General features: G+C 40.8%; 1 protein-coding gene across 1 annotated transcript; it reads left to right on the forward strand.

Moving 5' to 3' along the window:
• Positions 1–1,307: 1,307 nt before the first annotated feature.
• Positions 1,308–22,929, forward strand: LOC101733890 (sericin 1-like). The gene is made up of 9 exons (XM_031905912.1): positions 1,308–1,382; positions 4,774–4,884; positions 7,603–7,749; positions 10,840–10,977; positions 12,702–12,839; positions 16,223–16,339; positions 19,456–19,599; positions 21,321–21,455; positions 21,941–22,929. The coding sequence occupies exons 1-9, from the start codon at positions 1,331–1,333 to the stop codon at positions 22,546–22,548; spliced, it is 1,590 nt and encodes a 529-aa protein (XP_031761772.1). The 5' UTR covers positions 1,308–1,330; the 3' UTR covers positions 22,549–22,929.
• Positions 22,930–23,515: the final 586 nt, after the last annotated feature.

A 23,515-nucleotide genomic window follows, 5' to 3' on the forward strand; every position in this document is an offset into this window, starting at 1 on the left:
TACCTGTACTTGATCCCAACTAAGATATAATTACCCCTTATTGGGGCACCCAAGGGCCCATGCCTAGGGTGGCAGGTTTTTGGGGACAATCTGTGGGAGCCTAAATGAACAGTGATGAGCGAATCTGTCCCGTTTCGCTTCACTGAAACGGCAGAAAATTTGCAAAATGGGGAAAATGTTGCGCGTAAAAAAGAATATTCTTTTGTCACGCGGCTATTCTTTTGTCACCCGCGGCTATTCTTTTGTCACGCGGCTATTATTTTGTCACCCGTGGCTATTCTTTTGTCACGCAGCTATTCTTTTGTCGCCCGTGGCTATTCTTTTGTCATGCGGCCATTCTTTTGTCGCCCGCGGCTATTCTTTTGTCACGCGGCTATTATTTTGTCCCCCGTGGCTATTCTTTTGTCACGCAGCTATTCTTTTGTCGCCCGCGGCTATTCTTTTGTCATGTGCCCATTCTTTTGTTGCCCAACTAATTTTTGACGCCCGTGACTATTCTTTTGACGTGGCCGTCAATTTTTGGACGCGCTGCGAATTTTTCCTCTGCTAATTTTGTCATTTCCCGAAACAAACCGCCAATGGCAAAGCGCGGAAATTCACCACAAATCCATGCCTGGCGAAACATTTTGCCCATCACTATATATGAATGAAAAAGAAAAAAAACTCACTATGTGTTAATCCAGTGGTGAGGGGTACCAGGCCCATAGTCACATGGCATTGGTGGATGTGACATCACAAACATGGGCAGATCACAAGCTTTGGGGGGGGGGGGGTTCTTAGGTCCAGTGTGTAGGGTGGTACTAGACCTAAATACAGCACTGAATCTATCCCATAAGTACAGTATAGTAATATGAACTGAAGACTTCAATCAGTGCCACTAAGAAACAAGAATGCAATACAATGAATGGAACCTATTTCCCCAATAGCACAACATTTGGAAGCATGTGAAGTCCCCAGACGTCCGTCTTAACCTCAATTCCCAGTACTGTATTTAATCAGTCACTATCACATGCGGGACATTAATGTGGCAATTATTGCTTTATAACCCAGGAGCTGCTCTACACAATAATAAGCTTCCAAAGATGATCTTATCTGCCTTTGCTGCCATAGAATAATGTTGGGTGTGTCCTTGGCACCTACTGTGGGTGTGAGAGTTTCCTATGCATTTACCCCACTGCCAGCTGGCAGGAGGCGTGGCTTCATTTTGATTGGCATTGTTTAACCTCTTCTTTTGTTGGGTATTTCACAACCCACAAGCCCTGTATTCTATATAAGCTTTACTGTTTGTTTCCCTGGCTGTTTGATTTGTGTAAAGAGGAGAACTAAAACAATGAGATTTCTTCTGGGATTGATCTCTTTTGTCATTGCGTTTGCTGCAGTGGGTAAGTCTCTGGATTTATATGTAATATAGAAGGATATAGTCGCCAAATAATCATAGAAAAGCATTTTTTTTGGTTCCAGACTCCTTAAAAGTAGCTTGAAAGAGCTGTTGTCCCCTAATGGGGTGGGGACTTTTTACAAATATGTATCTTGGACTGAGGTGTCAATAGACCATGGTATATTGGAAGCTTTAGTTTAATCAGTAGAAACAATGTGCTCTTCATCAGGATGTCTCTAGAACTGTGGTTACCAGAATTTGCCTATGATCACTAGTGGGGCAGCTATATGGGCAGCATGGTGGGGCAGTGGGTAGCATATATTATTAACATTTATTTATAAAGCGCCAACATATTCCGCAGCGCTGTACAATAAGTGGGTTACATACATTGGACATACAGAGTAACATATAAAGCAATCAATAACCGATACAGGAGGGGAAGAGCCCTAAAGAGCTCACAATCTACAAGCATTGTTTGTTTCCCATCTGCACTCTGGTTTCCTTCCACACTCCAAAAACATACAAGTTAATTGGCTCCTGAAAAAAATTGACCACAATGAATGTGATAAAGCCTTTAGATTGTAAGCTCCACTGGGGCAGGGACTGATATGTAGGGTATGGGGATATATTTCTCCTTTAGAGGACATTTTCAATATGGGTGCCCTATGGGGAGTATTCCACCCATTAGTTAAATGATATTATGGGATGTCGTGTCCTCAAGTTGATAAAAGAGAAAGGATTGCCATGTGTTTGGTGCTTCTACTCAGTAGCGGGAGGGGGTGTAGAGGGTCCAGCAGCATTTCTGGATTAAGTTTGGTTACCAGGACCTCATGAATGAGGATTGGTGATTGGGAGTTAGACCTTGTCATAGTAGACCCTAAGGGCTTAGGTTTAGCAGGTTAGGACAGTTCTGAGATCCCCCTTTGGAGAAATAGTGGGGGTTAGTAATCCCTAGGTTATACTTACCTAGAGGAATGGGACCAGGTTGAGTCTCTCTTTACTGGATGATATTCATAACCATGCACCCCAGAATTAGGAAGGGTTCAACCATTGGGGGAGACACTGACCATTTTTGATTGGAGAACATTTGAATTCTTTGGAGTGAATATGTTCATTTAACATCATTGTCCTTTCTCCTACTAAAATTTTTCATGCTCACCTCCATAGGGGGTTGATGGTTTTCAACAAACATCCTGCAGTAGGAGGAAAAAGCCCTTATGGCTGCGCTGGATATACATGAGAATCCCTGATGCGGAATATTCACAGCCCCAGTGCAGAGTACAGTCACATTAACACACAATAGGGTCAATTATACTGGGAACCAATTGCCCTTTTTGTATTGTATATTATACTCAAAATCAATTATATGTCATCAATGTTCTATCTTTGGTTAATATCCCTAAACCTAATTCAACTGTATTATTGTTCTTTCTAGGGTAATGTTCATAATACTCGTTGCACTGTATCAGCAGACCTATCTGGACTAATATTGTTCTGCCCTGTATTGCTAACCTGTGTGGGGTTATATAAATAAAGCTTCTTGCCCTATCTGACATGCATGTTTGGACTCATCCTGCTCAAAGCCCATAGCACTACATTGGCTGGAAATCCAGACATAGAGATTTGTGCCTTGTACTAATATTTAGCAACAAGTGCTCATTGCACTGTATAGATAGGCAAGCCTGGGTAATAATATCTATTGCAATGTACTGCTGGCCAGGTCTGGGCAATATGCACAAAGCTCATTGCAGTGTATATACTTTGTGATGCTATGAATTTTTATTATTACAGGTATGGGATCCCTTATCATAAAACCTGTTATCCAGAAAGCTCCAAATTACAGAAAGCCTGTCTCCCATAGACTCCATTTTAATGAAATAATTTAGAATTTTAAAACTGATTTCCCTTTTCTCTGTAATAATAAAACAGTACCTGTACTTGATCCCAACTAAGATATAATTACCCCTTATTGGGGGCAGAACAGTCCTATTGGGTTTATTTCATGGTTAAATGATTCCCTTTTCTCTGTAATAATAAAACAGTACCTGTACTTGATCCCAACTAAGATATAATTACCCCTTATTGGGGCAGAACAGCCCTATTGGGTTTATTTAATGGTTAAATGATTCCCTTTTCTCTGTAATAATAAAACAGTACCTGTACTTGATCCCAACTAAGATATAATTACCCCTTATTGGGGCAGAACAGCCCTATTGGGTTTATTTCATGGTTAAATGATTCCCTTTTCTCTGTAATAATAAAACAGTACCTGTACTTGATCCCAACTAAGATATAATTACCCTTATTGGGGGCAGAACAGCCCTATTGGGTTTATTTCATGGTTAAATGATTCCCTTTTCTCTGTAATAATAAAACAGTACCTGTACTTGATCCCAACTAAGATATAATTACCCCTTATTGGGGGCAGAACAGCCCTATTGGGTTTATTTAATGGTTAAATGATTCCCTTTTCTCTGTAATAATAAAACAGTACCTGTACTTGATCCCAACTAAGATATAATTACCCCTTATTGGGGCAGAACAGCCCTATTGGGTTTATTTAATGGTTAAATGATTCCCTTTTCTCTGTAATAATAAAACAGTACCTGTACTTGATCCCAACTAAGATATAATTACCCCTTATTGGGGGCAGAACAGCCCTATTGGGTTTATTTCATGGTTAAATGATTCCCTTTTCTCTGTAATAATAAAACAGTACCTGTACTTGATCCCAACTAAGATATAATTACCCCTTATTGGGGGCAGAACAGCCCTATTGGGTTTATTTCATGGTTAAATGATTCCCTTTTCTCTGTAATAATAAAACAGTACCTGTACTTGATCCCAACTAAGATATAATTACCCCTTATTGGGGGCAGAACAGCCCTATTGGGTTTATTTAATGGTTAAATGATTCCCTTTTCTCTGTAATAATAAAACAGTACCTGTACTTGATCCCAACTAAGATATAATTACCCCTTATTGGATACAAAACAATCCTATTGGGTTTAATTAACGTTTTATTGATTTTTTAGTAGACTTAAGGTATGGAGATCCAAATTGCAGAAAGACCCCTTATCCGGAATACCCTTGGTCCCGAGCATTCTGGATAATGGGTCCTATACCTGTATTGTATTACAATAACGCTGGGTTTTTATCGCTAGGAATGCACCAGATCCAGGTTTTGGCCAAATCTGAGCCTTTTCCAGCAGGATTCAGATTTGTCTAAATCTAAGTTCCTGGCTGAACCAAATTCAAACCCCTACAGTATAAGTAAACCCTAAAACAAATGGAAGCACTTTTGCAAATTACTTACTTTAATTATGTTATTTCAGTTTCAGAGCTATTTAAATTAATTTTGTAACGACAACGGCACATTATTTTTTTTCTTTTAGATTCCTCTCTGTTATGCACCGAGTGCCGAGGGGAAATGTCCTGCATGGGCGCCAATGTGACCTGCGCTGGTGAAGAATACTGTGTTAGTTGGTTCACTGTGGAAACCAATGGTAAGTTCTATTAGTGTAAGGAATGGAAATAATATTAATTATGGCACCCTAAATATTAAAATAACCTGCCTGAGTTTGGCTCTTGTCATGGAGTTAGCCCAGCTCTTAGTCATGGAGTTAGCCCAGCTCTTAGTCATGGAGTTAGCCCAGCTCTCAGTCATGGAGTTAGCCCAGCTCTTAGTCATGGAGTTAGCCCAGCTCTTAGTCATGGAGTTAGCCCAGCTCTTAGTCATGGAGTTAACCCAGCTCTCAGTCATGGAGTTAGCCCAGCTCTCAGTCATGGAGTTAGCCCAGCTCTCAGTCATGGAGTTAGCCCAGCTCTCAGTCATGGAGTTAGCCCAGCTCTTAGTCATGGAGTTAGCCCAGCTCTTAGTCATGGAGTTAGCCCAGCTCTCAGTCATGGAGTTAGCCCAGCTCTTAGTCATGGAGTTAGCCCAGCTCTTAGTCATGGAGTTAGCCCAGCTCTTAGTCATGGAGTTAGCCCAGCTCTTAGTCATGGAGTTAGCCCAGCTCTCAGTCATGGAGTTAGCCCAGCTCTCAGTCATGGAGTTAGCCCAGCTCTCAGTCATGGAGTTAGCCCAGCTCTTAGTCATGGAGTTAGCCCAGCTCTTAGTCATGGAGTTAGCCCAGCTCTCAGTCATGGAGTTAGCCCAGCTCTTAGTCATGGAGTTAGCCCAGCTCTTAGTCATGGAGTTAGCCCAGCTCTCAGTCATGGAGTTAGCCCAGCTCTTAGTCATGGAGTTAGCCCAGCTCTCAGTCATGGAGTTAGCCCAGCTCTTAGTCATGGAGTTAGCCCAGCTCCTAGTCATGGAGTTAACCCAGCTCTTAGTCATGGAGTTAGCCCAGCTTTTAGTCATGGAGTTAGCCCAGCTTTTAGTCATGGAGTTAGCCCAGCTCTTAGTCATGGAGTTAGCCCAGCTCTTAGTCATGGAGTTAGCCCAGCTCTTAGTCATGGAGTTAGCCCAGCTCTTAGTCATGGAGTTAGCCCAGCTCTCAGTTTGCACAATCTACTGGTATTGGCCCTTGCCATGGATACAGCCTCCATCTCAACCCCCCTTGACTTTCCCAATCACATAGCATACCCATTCCTTCCTTTATTCCTTCTCTTATATCTTCTCTCCACAACTCTCCCCCATAATAAACAGCCATATTCTCCTCCATACAGTTCTTCTTCAGGTTTTTTCCTTCAGTTCCCCAACCAAGGTCTCCAATCTCCCACGGTGCTTTCCAACCCATCTTCCAGCCCCCAATCATACCCAGTTGCTCCCATACACAGTGCTCCCATTCTCCATATTTCCTTTCTTTATTCCCTACTTAAACCCAGTAATCCCCACAAACACAAGAGAACCTTTAGGAAAGGAACCAAGTGACCAGTTTTAGGATGTGGCAAAATTCAGGCAAATTCATAATTTACAAATGATCAAACTCACAAAAGAAAAAAAAATCTTTCAGTCTAAAGTTACATAATTATTAATTTGCCCTGTAATTAGGGTTCCAATTTGGTTTGGCCTGGTCTAAACTCACACCAGATTCTGTGCATCCCTAATAATCGTACATGGACAGAACCTATTTCTCCTGTGAAAGAGTAATAATGACTAATTGTATTTATTGTACTAAAATGCGTGTTGCATAAGGTGTCCCTGCCCTATATCCCTGTAAGCCCTATACACCTAATTGTGTGAGATTCCTTACCTGAGCCACAGGATTAGGCAGCTTGCCAGAAGGAACAACACTGAAAGCCGATCCTTTGAATACGCAAAGTCTCTTGGAGAAAGATCAGGGAAGGGCCCCAGGCCCAGCAGAAGCTTCTTTAGCTCTCAGCTGTCTGAGCCATTTCAACTCTACATGGGTCTGAAGAGCTTTATAGAGAGAGATTTTAGTATTGAGATATTTAGGGTTTCATCCTGGAATTGGCCAAATGCAATTACTTGTTAAGAGACTCAGATCCAACCAAATCCTTAGTTTTAAAAAATGGTTGCTATGTGAAGCTTCCCTTAGTGCAGAATGGGCTTTCTGTGCTCCACTCCTGTTCATAATGGGAGTGACAAAGGTTCTATGGGGTTGAGGATGAGGAGAGAAGAAGGCAAAACATAACATATATGTATATATTACTAGAGGGCTTATTCATCAGTGTTGGAGTTTGTGTTTCAAAGTGAAATAAACTCATATATCGAATGGTCGCTTATTTAATAATAAGGAAAACTTGTTCAAATTACAAACGCTTGAATTTTTTGTGTTTACGAGCTCGAAAGACTTGAGTTTGAGAATAAGGCTTGACTGTGCCTAGGACAACTCCCATTGACTTCTATAGAAAGTGGTTCTCAACCTTCCTAATGCCCCAACCCTTTAATACAGTTCCTCATGTTGTGGTGACCCCCAACCATAAAATGATTCCTAAGACCATCGGAAATATGTGTTTTCCAATTGTCTTAGGCAACCCCAAAGGGGTCCCGACCCATAGGTAAAGAACCGCTGCTTTAGATGAATAATTACATTCAAGTTTTTGTGTTTATTGCACATAATAAATACCAGATACTGGAGTTTTTGAACCATAACTCCGATCTGAGGTTTTTTAAATTGATTAGAGAAAAAAAATCAAACTCGACCGTTGCTAAATCCCACCCTAGATGTACTAAGCCCCATGACAACTCATTTGGTAAATATACTCTTTTACTACAAACTTATTGTTGTATTTTTATTTTCATATTTTTGATAAAGGAGGAAATGCAACAAAGTCTCTGATCAGATCGTGCGCGCCAGTAGAGCAATGCGACTTCTCCGCAAGTATCCGTGTCACTAACGGGAGCGTCAAGATAGTCAGCTCTTGTTGTGATACTGACAACTGTACTCCTCAGTTACCCCCATGTAAGTACAGTATGAATCCTGCGTATACCTGTGTGTTAGAATGGATAATGTACCTACTGTGTTATCTAAGGGAAATCATTGCGAGTGATTGTTTGAAGTTCTGATTTATACACTGTATGGGTTTATGCTGCTAGAGGTTGGCAGCTTATATAAACTGTATAGGGAGCAGCCAGAGAATTCAGAGACAGACACTATAAACAAATAGTTCTACTTTCTTTTTTCTCTGTAATAATAAAACAGTACCTGTACTTGATCCCAACTAAGATATAATTACCCCTTATTGGGGCAGAACAGCCCTATTGGGTTTATTTCATGGTTAAATGATTCCCTTTTCTCTGTAATAATAAAACAGTACCTGTACTTGATCCCAACTAAGATATAATTACCCCTTATTGGGGCAGAACAGCCCTATTGGGTTTATTTAATGGTTAAATGATTCCCTTTTCTCTGTAATAATAAAACAGTACCTGTACTTGATCCCAACTAAGATATAATTACCCCTTATTGGGGGCAGAACAGCCCTATTGGGTTTATTTCATGGTTAAATGATTCCCTTTTCTCTGTAATAATAAAACAGTGCCTGTACTTGATCCCAACTAAGATATAATTACCCCTTATTGGGGGCAGAACAGCCCTATTGGGTTTATTTAATGGTTAAATGATTTCCTTTTCTCTGTAATAATAAAACAGTACCTGTACTTGATCCCAACTAAGATATAATTACCCCTTATTGGGGGCAGAACAGCCCTATTGGGTTTATTTAATGGTTAAATGATTCCCTTTTCTCTGTAATAATAAAACAGTACCTGTACTTGATCCCAACTAAGATATAATTACCCCTTATTGGGGGCAGAACAATCCTATTGGGTTTATTTAATGGTTACATTATTTTTTAGCAGACTAATGATATACAGATCCAAATTTCGGAAAGATCCCTTATCCGGAAAACCCCAGGTCCCCAGCGTTATGGATGACAGATCCCATACCTGTAACTGTAGATAAACACTGTGCTTAGTATTAGGCTGCTGCATGTTTTGTGACCCATATACTGTACTTTTGTTGTGAACCGGGACAGATTCGCTCATCACTATTGATAATTATAAATGTGAAACTGGAACATTTGTTCTGTATTTAAACCTGAGTCTGATGGAATTTAAAGGTCCTTCAAGTTCTTACCTCTTTTATAGACAGACTTTGACTTTGTGGGAGCCAAAGTTACCCTAAAATTGTTCCCCCCACTGGCGGTGTGAGTTAATAGAACCCACACTTTGGTCGGAGGAAACAATATTTTTGTTTTATAAAAAGCTCCTGGTGGGGGCAGCACCTATCCCTTTAACATCCTTATATTGAGAAACAATTAGGCAATTCCTCAATACCCACACTATTTGGGAACTTGCTCATAAATAAACATATTATAGTTTCTTTTCTTAGTCTCTCTTGGGTTTTTTTTCTCTTAGAAGATCCTTTGGTCAATATTTTATTCCCCATATCGTCTACATCTTTGGAATCTCGCTCACAATTGCTATCAGTTGTTATCAAGGTTGCCACCTAGCCGGTATTTTACTGGCATGACCAATAAAAATGTTCTCTGATGCCAATATTAACAATAGGGAAGATGGATACAAATATAGGAAGGCTTCTTTATAATATAAGGTGGCAACCCTTTGCACCCTAATCTCTGTAACTAGGTGTATAATGGGAATATTGTCATTTAAAAAGGCATGTTAAGGAAGCGCAGAACAGAGATAATTAATAAATCATAAATATGGACTTTTTTGAGGAACAAGGGAGACACCCTGTGGACACTTTAGGTACTACAATAATAGTAAAACGCACTGGAATTTCCAGATTAGATGTTTGTTTTTGCTCAGTGGGAAGTTTGCTTTGGTTTACACTATGGGGCTGATTTACTAATCCACGAATCCGAATGGGAAAAATTCGGATTGGAAAACAAACATTTTGCGACTTTTTCGTAGCCATTACAAATTCCGTGAATTGTCGCGACTTTTTCATAGCATTATGACTTTCGTGAATTGTCGCGACTTTTTCATAGCCATTACGACTTTCGCGAATTGTCGCAAATTTTTCGTATTGAGCGCTTGAAAAAGTCGCAAAATACCGATCATTACGAAAAAAACGTATTCAGACGCTTTTCGGACGTTCGTGGATTAGTAAATGTGCCCCTATGAGTAACATTACTTAATACATGTATTACCTATAAATATTAAATCACATGGCTCACTTAAAAGTAAGAGATGCACAAGAAAGGAGGGAACTGCCCCATAGTTTGTCCCACAGACCTTACAATCTAGATTGTAAGGCAGTGGGTGGCATTGGATATGGGTGGCATTGGCTCTGAGGGAAAGTACAGGAACATAGAGACACACAAGGTTGTAGTGAGGTGAGGCAGGAGTCATTATGTTCAATTTGGGGTCCAATCAAACTTCTACCTGGTTCCCCTCTGACTGTTATAACTGATCTTTCTATATTCCAGACTCATTTTGGGGTTGTTTACCTTTAAATTAACTTTAAGTATGGTGTAGAGAGTGCAATTCTCAAACAATTTACAATTGGTCTTCATTTTTTTATTATTGGTATTTTTTTTAATTATTTTACATTTTGTTCTGCAGCTCTCCAGATTGGAATTTCAGCAGTTATCTAGTTGCTAGGGTCCAATTTACCTTAGTAACCAGGGAGTGATTTGAGAGAGGGACTGATATATGAATAGTTGAAGTGCTGAATAGAGAGATAAGTAATAAAAATAAACAAATATAACTACACAAAATATAAATAATCAAAAATAACAAAACTGTAGCCTCACAGACCTGCCGGGTCAGTGACCCACATTTGAAAGATGAAAAGGGGCAGAAAAAAGAGATGAAAAAATGAAGACTAATTGAAAAGTTGCTTAAAATTAGCCATTCTATAACATTAAAAGTTAACCGCCCCTTTACGTCCGGGACTTCTTTTGGGGGAAAGATGACGCTAGCCATATACTGTAGCCATTGTAGCCAACAGCGCATTCAGCCCTGGGGTGTGCCTCAACAATAACATGAATCCCCTAATTTGTCTTCTCTTTCTTGTTGAAAGTGCCAGCTGACAGCCCCCAGACGCTTGGGATTATGTGCCCGGCATGTACAGCTTCTCAATTCAGTTCCTGCAGCAGTGAGGAGACAATACAATGTGGCGGCAGGGAGAGTCGGTGCATCGAGTACTCAAGCTCATCAGGTCAGATTCCAGCCATTGTCTTCCTCTTCTTCATCATTGTCTTCTTCTTCTTCATCATTGTCTTCTTCTTCTTCATCATTGTCTTCTCAATGAAAGAAAATATAAGTCTAAGCCACTTAAACAATATACATTTTTATATACTTTTAATGGTTTTAAAGTTATGTGTAAATGTAAATTGTATTGAAAGCAATGTCTGTCTGTTGCTTATTTTCAAAATCATGTTAAGGTGGCCATACACGGGCTGATTCTAGCTGCTGGTATTGGTCCCTTAAGGTGGCCATACACGAGGCAATTTCGCTCGTTGTGCGATGAACGATTATATCGACAAACGATCGTATGGCGATCGAGTTCCCATACGATATGCCATCCACGGGCAACGATAATTCGGGAAAGATTTTGTCGCATCATTATCGTAAAATACCTACGATCGTACATCTACGTACGATCGATGTCGTTGACTTCCGCTGCTGGCAATCGTGACATGCGCAGAGAACAATCGTTGAAAGACAAATGTCTGACACTCACACCAACTGGCAGATTTTATCGTTAAACGACCAAAATTTTTAAACCTGGCCGATCGATTTTGGGGACGATAATGTCGGCTCGTTTAGTGGGCCGACGATCGTTCGTACACCACCAACTATACGATAACTTAACGATAGCATCGGATCGTTCGGGAATCGGTCGTTTGTAAGTAAAAAATCGGTCCGTGTATGGCCACCTTTAGACCGTTTGGAAGCTTGCCTGCCCATGTATTGGTATCACCAATGCCCCCGACCGTAATCTGTCCTGATATCGGACAGATCTCAATTAGGCAGGTTTAAATTTCCGTTGGATCGGGGACCGCATTGGCTCATTGATGTGGCCCCCAAACCAACGGCGCCTATGACAGCCATTTTAATTCGATCTTTTGGCCCTGGGGCCAAACGATTGGATTAGTCTGATATCGCCCACTCGTAGGTGAGGATATCGGGAGAAGATCTATTCACTTGCTGACCTCACCGAGCGAGCGGATCTTAAACAGACCTGTGAAGAAGAAGCATTGATGGAAATAGGGGATTAGATTAAAGAGAGAGAACTTCTCTTCCATTGTTCCAATAATCAGAACCAACATCTGCACCTTGTATGGTTGTGATTATTTTATAAATGGCAAGACAAGTGCATCCCAGTGCTATAAACCGGGTCCAGGGTTACAGTCATCATGACCCTTAAGGTCCCCATACACGGGCCGATTCTAGCTGCCGATATGGGTCCCTTGGACTGATTCGGCAGCTAATTGGCCTGTGTATGGGCACTCCCTACGGGCCTGCCCGACCGAAATCTGGCCTGAAATCGGCCATATCTCTATCGGGCAGGTTAAAAAATCTAGTCGGATCGGGGACCGCATCAACGAGCCAATGCGGTCCCCAGACCAACTTTGTCTATACCCGTCGTTATAATTCGATCGTTTGGCCCCAGGGCTAAATGATCGAATTAGCCTGGATTCTCCCGATATCGCCCACCCGTAGGTAGGGATATCTGGAGAAGATCCGATCGCTTGGTGACATCGCCAAGCGAGTGCATCTGAAGGTGTATGGTCCTCATCCGTGTGATCTCCAAGTAACGGCAATCAGAACCCCCATATGTACCCAAGCCCTAATGACTAGCAGTGATTCTTCATACGGTGGCCCCGCAGTGTGGCCTCCATCAGCGCACTCATTAATAGGGATATTTCTATTTAATAGGAAACAGTACAAAGGCAGTCCGTGGGTGCGCCCCCAGAAGTTCCTGTGGCCCCGATGGCCTTGATGGTCCTGAGCCTCTGTCTGTGAACATCAGTGGATTTCATTTTACCTTCAACTGTACCGATGCTGAAATTATTGGTATTTAAAATTTTATATTTTGTTCCTTGTGTTTTTTGCCTTGTGGTATCAAATCATGATGTTATAGTAGAAACCATGAAAACCATGGAAAGTTTTTGCAAGATGACATGGAAGATCTAAGCGTGAGGCACACAGGGAGATTATATTTTTAAAGGAGAACTAAAGCCTAACTAAAGAAATAGGCTAGAAATGTTTTACATTATGTTTTGTGCTTCTGTACCAGCCCAAGGCACCCCAGCCCTTTAGCAGGGAAGATCTGTGCCCCCAAAGATGCCCCAGTAGCCCCCCATCTTCTTTTCTGCTGATTCCCTGCCCATACTCTGTGCTGCTGGCACTTACCTGAGCTTAGGGGCCCACTCACAATATACTGTATATATAGAGTATAAATGTCACAGTATAACCTGAGCTTAGGGACCCACTCACTATATACTGTATATATACACTATAACTGTCACAGTATAACCTGAGCTTAGGGGCCCACTCACTATATACTGTATATATACACTATAACTGTCACAGTATAACCTGAGCTTAGGGGCCCACTCACTATATACTGTATATATACACTATAAATGTCACAGTATAACCTGAGCTTAGGGGCCCACTCACTATATACTGTATATATACACTATAACTGTCACAGTATAACCTGAGCTTAGGGACCCACTCACTATATACTGTATATATACACTATAAATGTCACAGTATAACCTGAGCTTAGGGGCCCACTCACTATATACTGTATATATACACTATAAATGTCACAGTATAACCTGAGCTTAGGGGCCCACTCACTATATACTGTATATATACACTATAACTGTCACAGTATAACCTGAGCTTAGGGACCCACTCACTATATACTGTATATATACACTATAACTGTCACAGTATAACCTGAGCTTAGGGGCCACTCACTATATACTGTATATATACACTATAACTGTCACAGTATAACCTGAGCTTAGGGGCCCACTCACTATATACTGTATATATAGAATATAAATGTCACAGTATAACCTGAGCTTAGGGGCCCACTCACTATATACTGTATATATACACTATAACTGTCACAGTATAACCTGAGCTTAGGGACCCACTCACTATATACTGTATATATACACTATAAATGTCACAGTATAACCTGAGCTTAGGGGCCCACTCACTATATACTGTATATATACACTATAACTGTCACAGTATAACCTGAGCTTAGGGGCCCACTCACTATATACTGTATATATAGAATATAAATGTCACAGTATAACCTGAGTTTAGGGGCCCACTCACTATATACTGTATATATACAATATAAATGTCACAGTATAACCTGAGCTTAGGGACCCACTCACTATATACTGTATATATAGAATATAAATGTCACAGTATAACCTGAGTTTAGGGGCCCACTCACTATATACTGTATATATACAATATAAATGTCACAGTATAACCTGAGCTTAGGGACCCACTCACTATATACTGTATATATAGAATATAAATGTCACAGTATAACCTGAGCTTAGGGACCCACTCACTATATACTGTATATATACACTATAACTGTCACAGTATAACCTGAGCTTAGGGGCCACTCACTATATACTGTATATATACACTATAACTGTCACAGTATAACCTGAGCTTAGGGGCCCACTCACTATATACTGTATATATAGAATATAAATGTCACAGTATAACCTGAGCTTAGGGGCCCACTCACTATATACTGTATATATACACTATAACTGTCACAGTATAACCTGAGCTTAGGGACCCACTCACTATATACTGTATATATACAATATAACTGTCACAGTATAACCTGAGCTTAGGGACCCACTCACTATATACTGTATATATACACTATAAATGTCACAGTATAACCTGAGCTTAGGGGCCCACTCACTATATACTGTATATATACACTATAACTGTCACAGTATAACCTGAGCTTAGGGGCCCACTCACTATATACTGTATATATAGAATATAAATGTCACAGTATAACCTGAGTTTAGGGGCCCACTCACTATATACTGTATATATACAATATAAATGTCACAGTATAACCTGAGCTTAGGGACCCACTCACTATATACTGTATATATACAATATAAATGTCACAGTATAACCTGAGCTTAGGGACCCACTCACTATATACTGTATATATAGAATATAAATGTCACAGTATAACCTGAGTTTAGGGGCCCACTCACTATATACTGTATATATACAATATAAATGTCACAGTATAACCTGAGCTTAGGGACCCACTCACTATATACTGTATATATAGAATATAAATGTCACAGTATAACCTGAGCTTAGGGACCCACTCACTATATACTGTATATATATAATATAAATGTCACAGTATAACCTGAGTTTAGGGACCCACTCACTATATACTGTATATATACACTATAAATGTCGCAGTATAACCTGAGCTTAGGGGCCCACTCACTATATACTGTATATATACACTATAACTGTCACAGTATAACCTGAGCTTAGGGACCCACTCACTATATACTGTATATATACAATATAAATGTTACAGTATAACCTGAGCTTAGGGGCCCACTCACTATATACTGTATATATACAATATAAATGTCACAGTATAACCTGAGCTTAGGGACCCACTCACTATATACTGTATATATACAATATAAATGTCACAGTATAACCTGAGCTTAGGGACCCACTCACTATATACTGTATATATAGAATATAAATGTCACAGTATAACCTGAGCTTAGGGGCCCACTCACTATATACTGTATATATACAATATAAATGTCACAGTATAACCTGAGCTTAGGGACCCACTCACTATATACTGTATATATACACTATAACTGTCACAGTATAACCTGAGCTTAGGGACCCACTCACTATATACTGTATATATACAATATAAATGTTACAGTATAACCTGAGCTTAGGGACCCACTCACTATATACTGTATATATACAATATAACTGTCACAGTATAACCTGAGCTTAGGGGCCCACTCACTATATACTGTATATACATACTATAAATGTCACAGTATAACCTGAGCTTAGGGGCCCACTCACTATATACTGTATATATACACTATAACTGTCACAGTATAACCTGAGCTTAGGGGCCCACTCACTATATACTGTATATATACACTATAAATGTCACAGTATAACCTGAGCTTAGGGACCCACTCCCTATATACTGTATATACAGTACAATATAAATGTCACGATATACAGCTGATTAGTAGTTAATATATAATTAATACATAATTGCCCTAAGATCCAATAGAAGTATTTTCATGCAGTTATTAAATAATAATTTAAAAATAATAAGTGAGTTTTGATTCTGTTCTTTTATTGTTCAGACTCTCCCATATCCTGTACTGAGTGCAATTCTTCCGATAGTTCCTCCTGCTCGGGCAATAATGTGACTTGCCCCCCGGGCTATGCCTGTATAACTCATCACAAAGTCGAAATTCAAGGTAAGCAATTTTGTTTGTTACGTCTTCAGATTGCATTCACATAACCAGGCAAAAGCAGACCAATTGCAGTGCTGTATTTATATACTTTCTATAGACTGTAGCAGCAATGAATGTATAGGGTGCTTGAAGCCTACAGCAGTCTCTTGCCCACACTTTGTAAGGGGTCAGAGTAGATAATCCTTAAAGGAGAACTAAAGTCTAAAATAGAAAATCATTAGAAATGCTGTATTTTGTATACTGAACATAAACATAAACATTATGAACTTACTGCACAAGCCCAGAGGTTGAGAAGCCTAATTAAAATAATGATTTACACTTTCAAAGTTGTCCACAGGGGGCTGCCATGTTGTTACTTTGTTAGACCATCTTCTATAAGATCTGGCTCCTGCACATGCTCAGTTTGCTCTGGGCTGCTGTTGGGAGGCGGAGCTTAGGGAACGTAGTAAATTATCAAAACAGCACAAAGCCAGTGGCTGCATAAATATGCAAAATAATCCCCCAATGAGAATCCCAGCTGATGTGAGTAAATCCGGCTCCCTGTTCTCTGTTCCTGCAATTGGAGTTGGGAGCAATAAGCACAGTTTCCCAGCACTGAACAAGTCTGTCCCTTTATCCCCATGTCTGATTCCTGTGCCATATAATGAAGGGAAAAATTATGTAATTATCTCTATATGTAAGATAATATCAAAATGGCTGATATAGTGCTGGGAATCGAATTAGCATTCTCATTGGCCGATGCTCTTGTGTATATATTTTTTTCTTCAACCTCCATAGAGAACTAGGTGGAACCTAAAAATGATCCCATTGGCACAGAGACACAGGTGCATCATGGGTACAGGTACATATAAACTAGTGCTGCCCTATTATACACATTTTATAACAGGATATCAATAAAAACAAGCTTTAGCTCAGTATTTAGACATAACTTGTTTACGACAGACTCACAAATATTCCCATATCCCCATCCCCCCAAAAAAAGGTCCAGAAGATAATTGTGGCTTTTTCTAACCAAAACACCTTCTGAATTCTATCCTTCTACAAATGACTTTCTCTAACACTTGCATTACACTGACCAAAGCAAAGGGCAGCTGAGCAGACTGGGGGTTCCATACTCAGCCTGTTTATTATAGTGAGAGCCCAAACTCTGAACTGAGTGTCAGTCACTTTGGGAAGGAACATAGTGTTTGTGCAGAGGTTCCCCTGTACATATCATGTTGTTCTGCCTATACACCTACTGGCACAGTTTGGCCTCTCCCCGTGTGTAATGCACACAAACCCCCATGCAACTGCTTCATAAACACTTTCAGAGAAGTTGTTTGTCTGTTGTGTGGTTATATATAAAAACAAACAAACAAAAAAAAGTGTAAAAAAGCAAGCCCCAGTGCTAAAGCTAGTAATATTCTGTACCTTAGCCATGGGGGAGAGTGTAAGGTGCATATACAGTCACTGTATTACATACAGAAAAGCCTTTCCAATAGGAAAGTTTATTCCCAGATGGGCTGTTTGTAATAGCAAAGTGACTGAAACTTTTGTCACAGCTTCTCCCTATGTTTCCAATCTTTGTAACTTATATTTGTTACACAGCTCAGTATTTGGAACCATTACAAGGTGGAAAGAAAAGTCACACAATAAAGATTCAGCTAAAGTCTCGCCCCAAGCTCAAAGTGCCAGAGCAGGACTTGAGTTTTTTAGAGAGCAGCCAGACAGGACTGTGATTGGTTGGCTAGTATGCATGTTTAATAGTGACCAGACCAAGCAGGCAGGGGAAAGAAGAATATTGTGAGTCGCTCCCTAAGCTCAGGTCACTGACATCAGCCAAGAGCAGACTGAGCATGTGCAGTAGTTGGGCACAAGATGGAGAGCTACTGTGGGCACCTTCAGGGGCATGGGGCTTTATTTCTATAGAGCTTTGGTGGCTTTGGGCTGGTACAAGGGCCCAAAACACATAGCTAAACATTTCTAGCCATATTCTTTTTTAGGCTTTAGTTGTCCTTTAATAAAGGTGGCAAATGTGAAACACAAGCGGCTATTTAATGATGCCCCTGCCGTCACCATATTCCTGAGCAGTGTCGGACTGGCCCACCAGGATACCAGGAAAACTCTCATTGGCCCAGGGGTCAGTGGTCCCTTCTGCTCACCCAGCCATTTTCCTTGTATGCCTAGTATGTCATTCCTCATTTCTATATGAGAACAAAGAAAATAAATAGAAGGAAGAATAAATAATAATATGTTTGAAGAAGTGATTAAGGGAATAAATAATGCAAAGGAAAACTTTTTGTAGACTGGGCCCACAGTCTAAGGTTTTCAGGTGGGCCCCTGGTCTCCCAGTCCTACACTGTTCCTGAGTAGAGATAAGCCTTTTTCACCAGGCATGGATTCGCAGGGAATTTCCACATTTCGCCATTGGCGAATTGTTTTGCGAAACTTCTGTGAAAATTCAAAAAAATTTGTCGCGTGGCAAATTGGGCCCCGTCGCATCAAAAAATGGCGAGGCTGCATCAAAATTGGGCTTGGTCACGTCAAAAAAAAAGCGCGGGCGAAAAAAAATAGGCGCAGGTGACAAAAAAAAAAATCAACAAATGTGTTTTGAAAATGTTCTTGCCACTTCCCAAATTTTATGGTGAAGTGAAATGGGACAGATTCACTTATCGCTATTCCTGAGGAGATTTACAAACTGGGTGGAAATAAGTGACCACATTGGTCATTCAGCTTTAGTTACAGGAATATCTAGGACCATATGTCTGGTCTTCAACATGGGGCTCCAGGAGCATCTACTGTATACATGGAGAAGACATTCTAATGAAACATGGCCCCAACTGACCTTCAGGCTGAGCTCTAACCACCCTTAGCCAAGGGTCTAAGACTCCCAAGGTGGACCTTCTCACAGTTTAGGAACCATTGTCTTAAGGAAATTCCCCATTGTCCTATCCATGTCCTTTCTTGAGGAATACGGTCCCCTACCAGCGTCCGATGAATGGACAGAGACACAAAAAAACCCTTATGCTCCCACACCTCACCAGTTCCCCCCAAAGGGTTGAGGGGACGATTAATATAACTCTATGGCCATATTCTCAGCAATATAATATCATTATTCTTTTTTCCCACAATATAAATAGATGGAGCCAAGACGGAAAGCATAGTGAGGACGTGTGGAATGCAAAGTAGCTGTGAGGATTCAGTAAGAAAAAGCCTTCCTGGATATACATTGATTGACAGCACCACCTGTTGTTACACCAACAATTGCACACCGGCCATCAAATGTAAGTTATGGGATAATCCCATATATATATATAACTTGATATTGTTGGAGGGGCTTGTGCCTAAAGGCTATATTATTCCATTCTGATACAGTTTTTGTGGCACCATGGAGATGGGTATTTTATCTCCTGCTGTTCTCCAGGTAGAACATTGTTACGTGTGAGCTTCTCTCTCAGCTGGGGCCTCAAAGTAGAGACAGAGTGCTTCAAGGCTAAACAAGAACCCTCACACACACACTTCCAGAAGAGATCTTGGGCAGCAGTAGTTATTAAACAAACATCTGAGGAACAAAAATAGGCAAAGACGGTTGGCTTGTAAAGTGAATGGTGATTATAGATCGTACACGATACATTAAGTATGGTCATCAGACCCACTATGAAGTATTTGGTGGTTTTTTCATGCTGTAGGTTAATCTCACCCCATGTGTTCAGTCCCAGAGTTCCAGATAATTCAATCCAAGTAGATTATATTTGCGTTAGTAATTTGGAGCCTGGAATTAAAATCCTGCTGCCCCTTTCTATTTATTGTCTGACAATATAAAGGTGAAGGGCCGTAGTATTTGAGGGTTGGGCTCTTGCCCGCTGAGTGCCACCTCATATAGAGAGAATAAGCAAAATGTAAGGTCCCTTGCTGGGTATTTGGTGCCCAAACACTGATGCACAAATCTTGCCGTCTCTGAATTCCTCATGATTAGGATTCAAATATTATTTTGCCAAATCTGACATGCAAGTCTGATATTACATTTGCCACTCCCAACTCTGCCCTAAAGGACCCAAACAAACTTCAGAAGGGGTTTGCTTATTGAGGTCCTATCTTGTACCTAGAGTTCCTGTTATATTTTTAAGCTTCCTGTTGGCCAACTACTGACTTGCTGCCTGATCTGGTTGACCATTCTTCTACCTAATCCATGTACTTCCCTGCTTGGTCCTCTAGTTCTCAAACACGGGCCAGCCTCCAGCTAATGTGAGGTGCTTACGGATCTTGACTTATCTGATTTACCCAGCTTAAACAACAACATGGGCATTCTGTAGAGCAGGGGTCCCCAACCTTTCTTACCTGTGAGCCACAGCCAAATGTAAAAAGACTTGGAGAGCAACACAAGCCCCATAAAAGTTCATGGAGGAGCCAAATAATGGCTGTGATTGGCTATTAGGGGCCTCTATGCACCCTATCAGCTTACAGGGGCTTTATTTGGTAGGAAATCTTGTTTTTATTCAACTAAAACTTGCCCCCAAGTCAGGAATTCAAAAATAACTCCCTGGTTTGGGGGGCACTGAGAGCAACATCCAAGGGGTTGGGGAGCAACATGTTGCCCCTGAGCCACTGGTTGGGGATCACTGCTGTAGATCAACAAATCACTTTTCCCCACTTTTTCCAGCAACCACCCCCTTACCAGATAGGGCCACTAATATCTAGGGTACTTGTTCCACTTACAAGTAGTGAGGGGTAAAATAATTTGCCCGGCTTGGATTGCAGCGAATTGGCGGATTGTTTCAGAAAACGGTGGAAAAATTTGGTGCGGAAAATATCAGCAAGCGACTAACAATTGTCTCCCCTACTTCACCAAAGCATTGGGCATCAACCAGCCTCCTCAAAGCTGGTTGTTTTGTGGGTATAAAAGAACAAAATAGTAAATTCAGTACATCTTTACATTAGTACGTCTTCATTTTACCCTAATTTTTTCCCCGTATGTAACACTCTATCCTCTTCTTTGCTTTCCCAGTACATAGCAACCAAACCAATGGGCTGACATGTAAAACCTGCACTGCTGAAAATACAGATACTTGTGATAATGAGCAAACTATGGAATGCAGTGGGGATGAAAATATGTGCTATGCGGAATTAACGCTGCTATCAGGTAAAGGGGAAATAAATGCATGGGTTTTATTGCTTTAAAATAATACTGACATGTACAGTAGTTAGAGATTAAAGGAGAACTTAAGTTAAACTAAAGAAGTAGGCTAGAAATGTTGTACATAATGTTTTGAGCTTCTGTACCAGCCCAAGGCACCCCCAGCCCTTTAGCAGGGAAGATCTCAGTTATTTACTTTATTTTTGTTCCACAGCGCTCCGGTTTGGAATTTCACTAGCTATCTGGTTGCTAGGGTCTTGTTTATTCTTTAGCAACCAGGACATGGTTTGATTGTGAGAATGGAATATGAATAGGAGAGGTTTTTGAATCGAAAGATAAGGAAGCAACAAATATAAATAAAATTGTAACCTCCAAGAGCAGTAGCTTGTTAGCTACCGGGGTCGGTGACCCCCCATTTGAGAGCTGAAAAACTAGAAAAAAAATTACATTATATTGACTAAACATCTTTGTTTTCTTTCTTTTCCCTCCAGAAAGTCTTCAATATGTCTATGGTTGTGCGACTAAAGGTATTTGCGGTAGGGTATATCCTTCTGAGGATGCAACGGTTAGTTACACCTGCCAGATTCCAAAAGCAATGTCTATGGAAAGCACAACCGCAAGTGCGGCAACTGGAACTACTTGGACTGTAACTGTAAGTGCAGGAACTGGACCTACTGGGAACACAACCATAAGTGTAGGAACTGGACCTACTGGGAACTCAAGCACAAGTGTGGGAACTGGACCTACTGGGAACTCAAGCACAAGTGTGGGAACTGGACCTACTGGGAACTCAAGCACAAGTGTGGGAACTGGACCTACTGGGAACTCAAGCACAAGTGTGGGAACTGGACCTACTGGGAACTCAAGCACAAGTGTGGGAACTGGACCTACTGGGAGCACTAGTGAAGGTATTAAAAATACCAGTGCATCTCTGGGCAGCACTGTAGGAACTACTGGAAGTACCACAGGAACCACAAAGAGCAGCACTGTGTTGGCAAATACAGGGAATCCTGGAGTAACGAGTGCCAGTACAAAGATATCCAGTAGACGTATCTATGTTGGTGTTTTCTTCATTCTATATATGTATTTTGCGCAATAAGGCATCTTTAGGACAATGATCTTTCTTCTTTCTTAAATGTTGGCTTTACCTAATATAGAGTTGGGTATATACATTGCAATGAGTATATGTCAGTACAATATAAGAAACTCTTCTTAAAGGGTAAGTAAGGTAGTGAACAGCCCATACCATTGTTTTTAAAATGAAAGAGATACCAAGAAGCCCAAAGCACTATTGCCTCTGTGCCTTCCTTCTGGTATATAACTGCTACCCTGCAGTGCATATTACTTCATTCCAAACCACACACCCGGCAGGGCAGAAGGAAAGCAGCCATTTGGAGTCAGGCTATTGGTCAGCTTCACAGTCAGCACAGGCCCGCGGGCCTTGTGTTTGACACATGATCTAAAGGTCCCCATACATGGGCCGATTCTATCTGCCGATATGGGTCCCTTAGACCGATTCAGCAGCTAATCGGCCCGTGTATGGGCACTACCGACGGGACTGCCCGACAGATATCTGGCCTGAAATTGGGCAGATCTCGATCGGGCAGGTTAAAAAATCTAGTTTGATCGGGGACCGCATCGGCTCGTTGATGCAGCCCCTGGACTTTTCATATACCCGCTGTTATAATTCGATCGTTTGGCCCCAGGGCCAAACAATTGAATTAGCCTGGATTCTCCCGATATCGCCCACCCATAGCGAGCGGATCTGAAGGTGTATGGGCACCTTAAGCTAAAGAATGATGGCAAAACATTAAGGGGGTGAATAATCAACATGCAAACTTGCACTTTTTGCCATCATTTTTTATTGTTTTACCTAAAACTCCCAAATTCGAATGTTGGTTTCAAAAACTCAAATATTTGAAATCAACGAAAAAATTGGAAAAGTTGAAGTAAAACTTCTAGAAGCTCGTGAGTTTATGTAGAAGTCAGTTCTAGGTTGTTCTTGGCAAAATGTCTGCGGTGTTTCTGTAGGCCCGTGGAAAACAATGGGATAGAATACAACTTTA

This window comes from Xenopus tropicalis, chromosome 7 (assembly GCF_000004195.4).
Source record: "Xenopus tropicalis strain Nigerian chromosome 7, UCB_Xtro_10.0, whole genome shotgun sequence".
Classification (NCBI taxonomy): Eukaryota; Metazoa; Chordata; class Amphibia; order Anura; family Pipidae; genus Xenopus; species Xenopus tropicalis.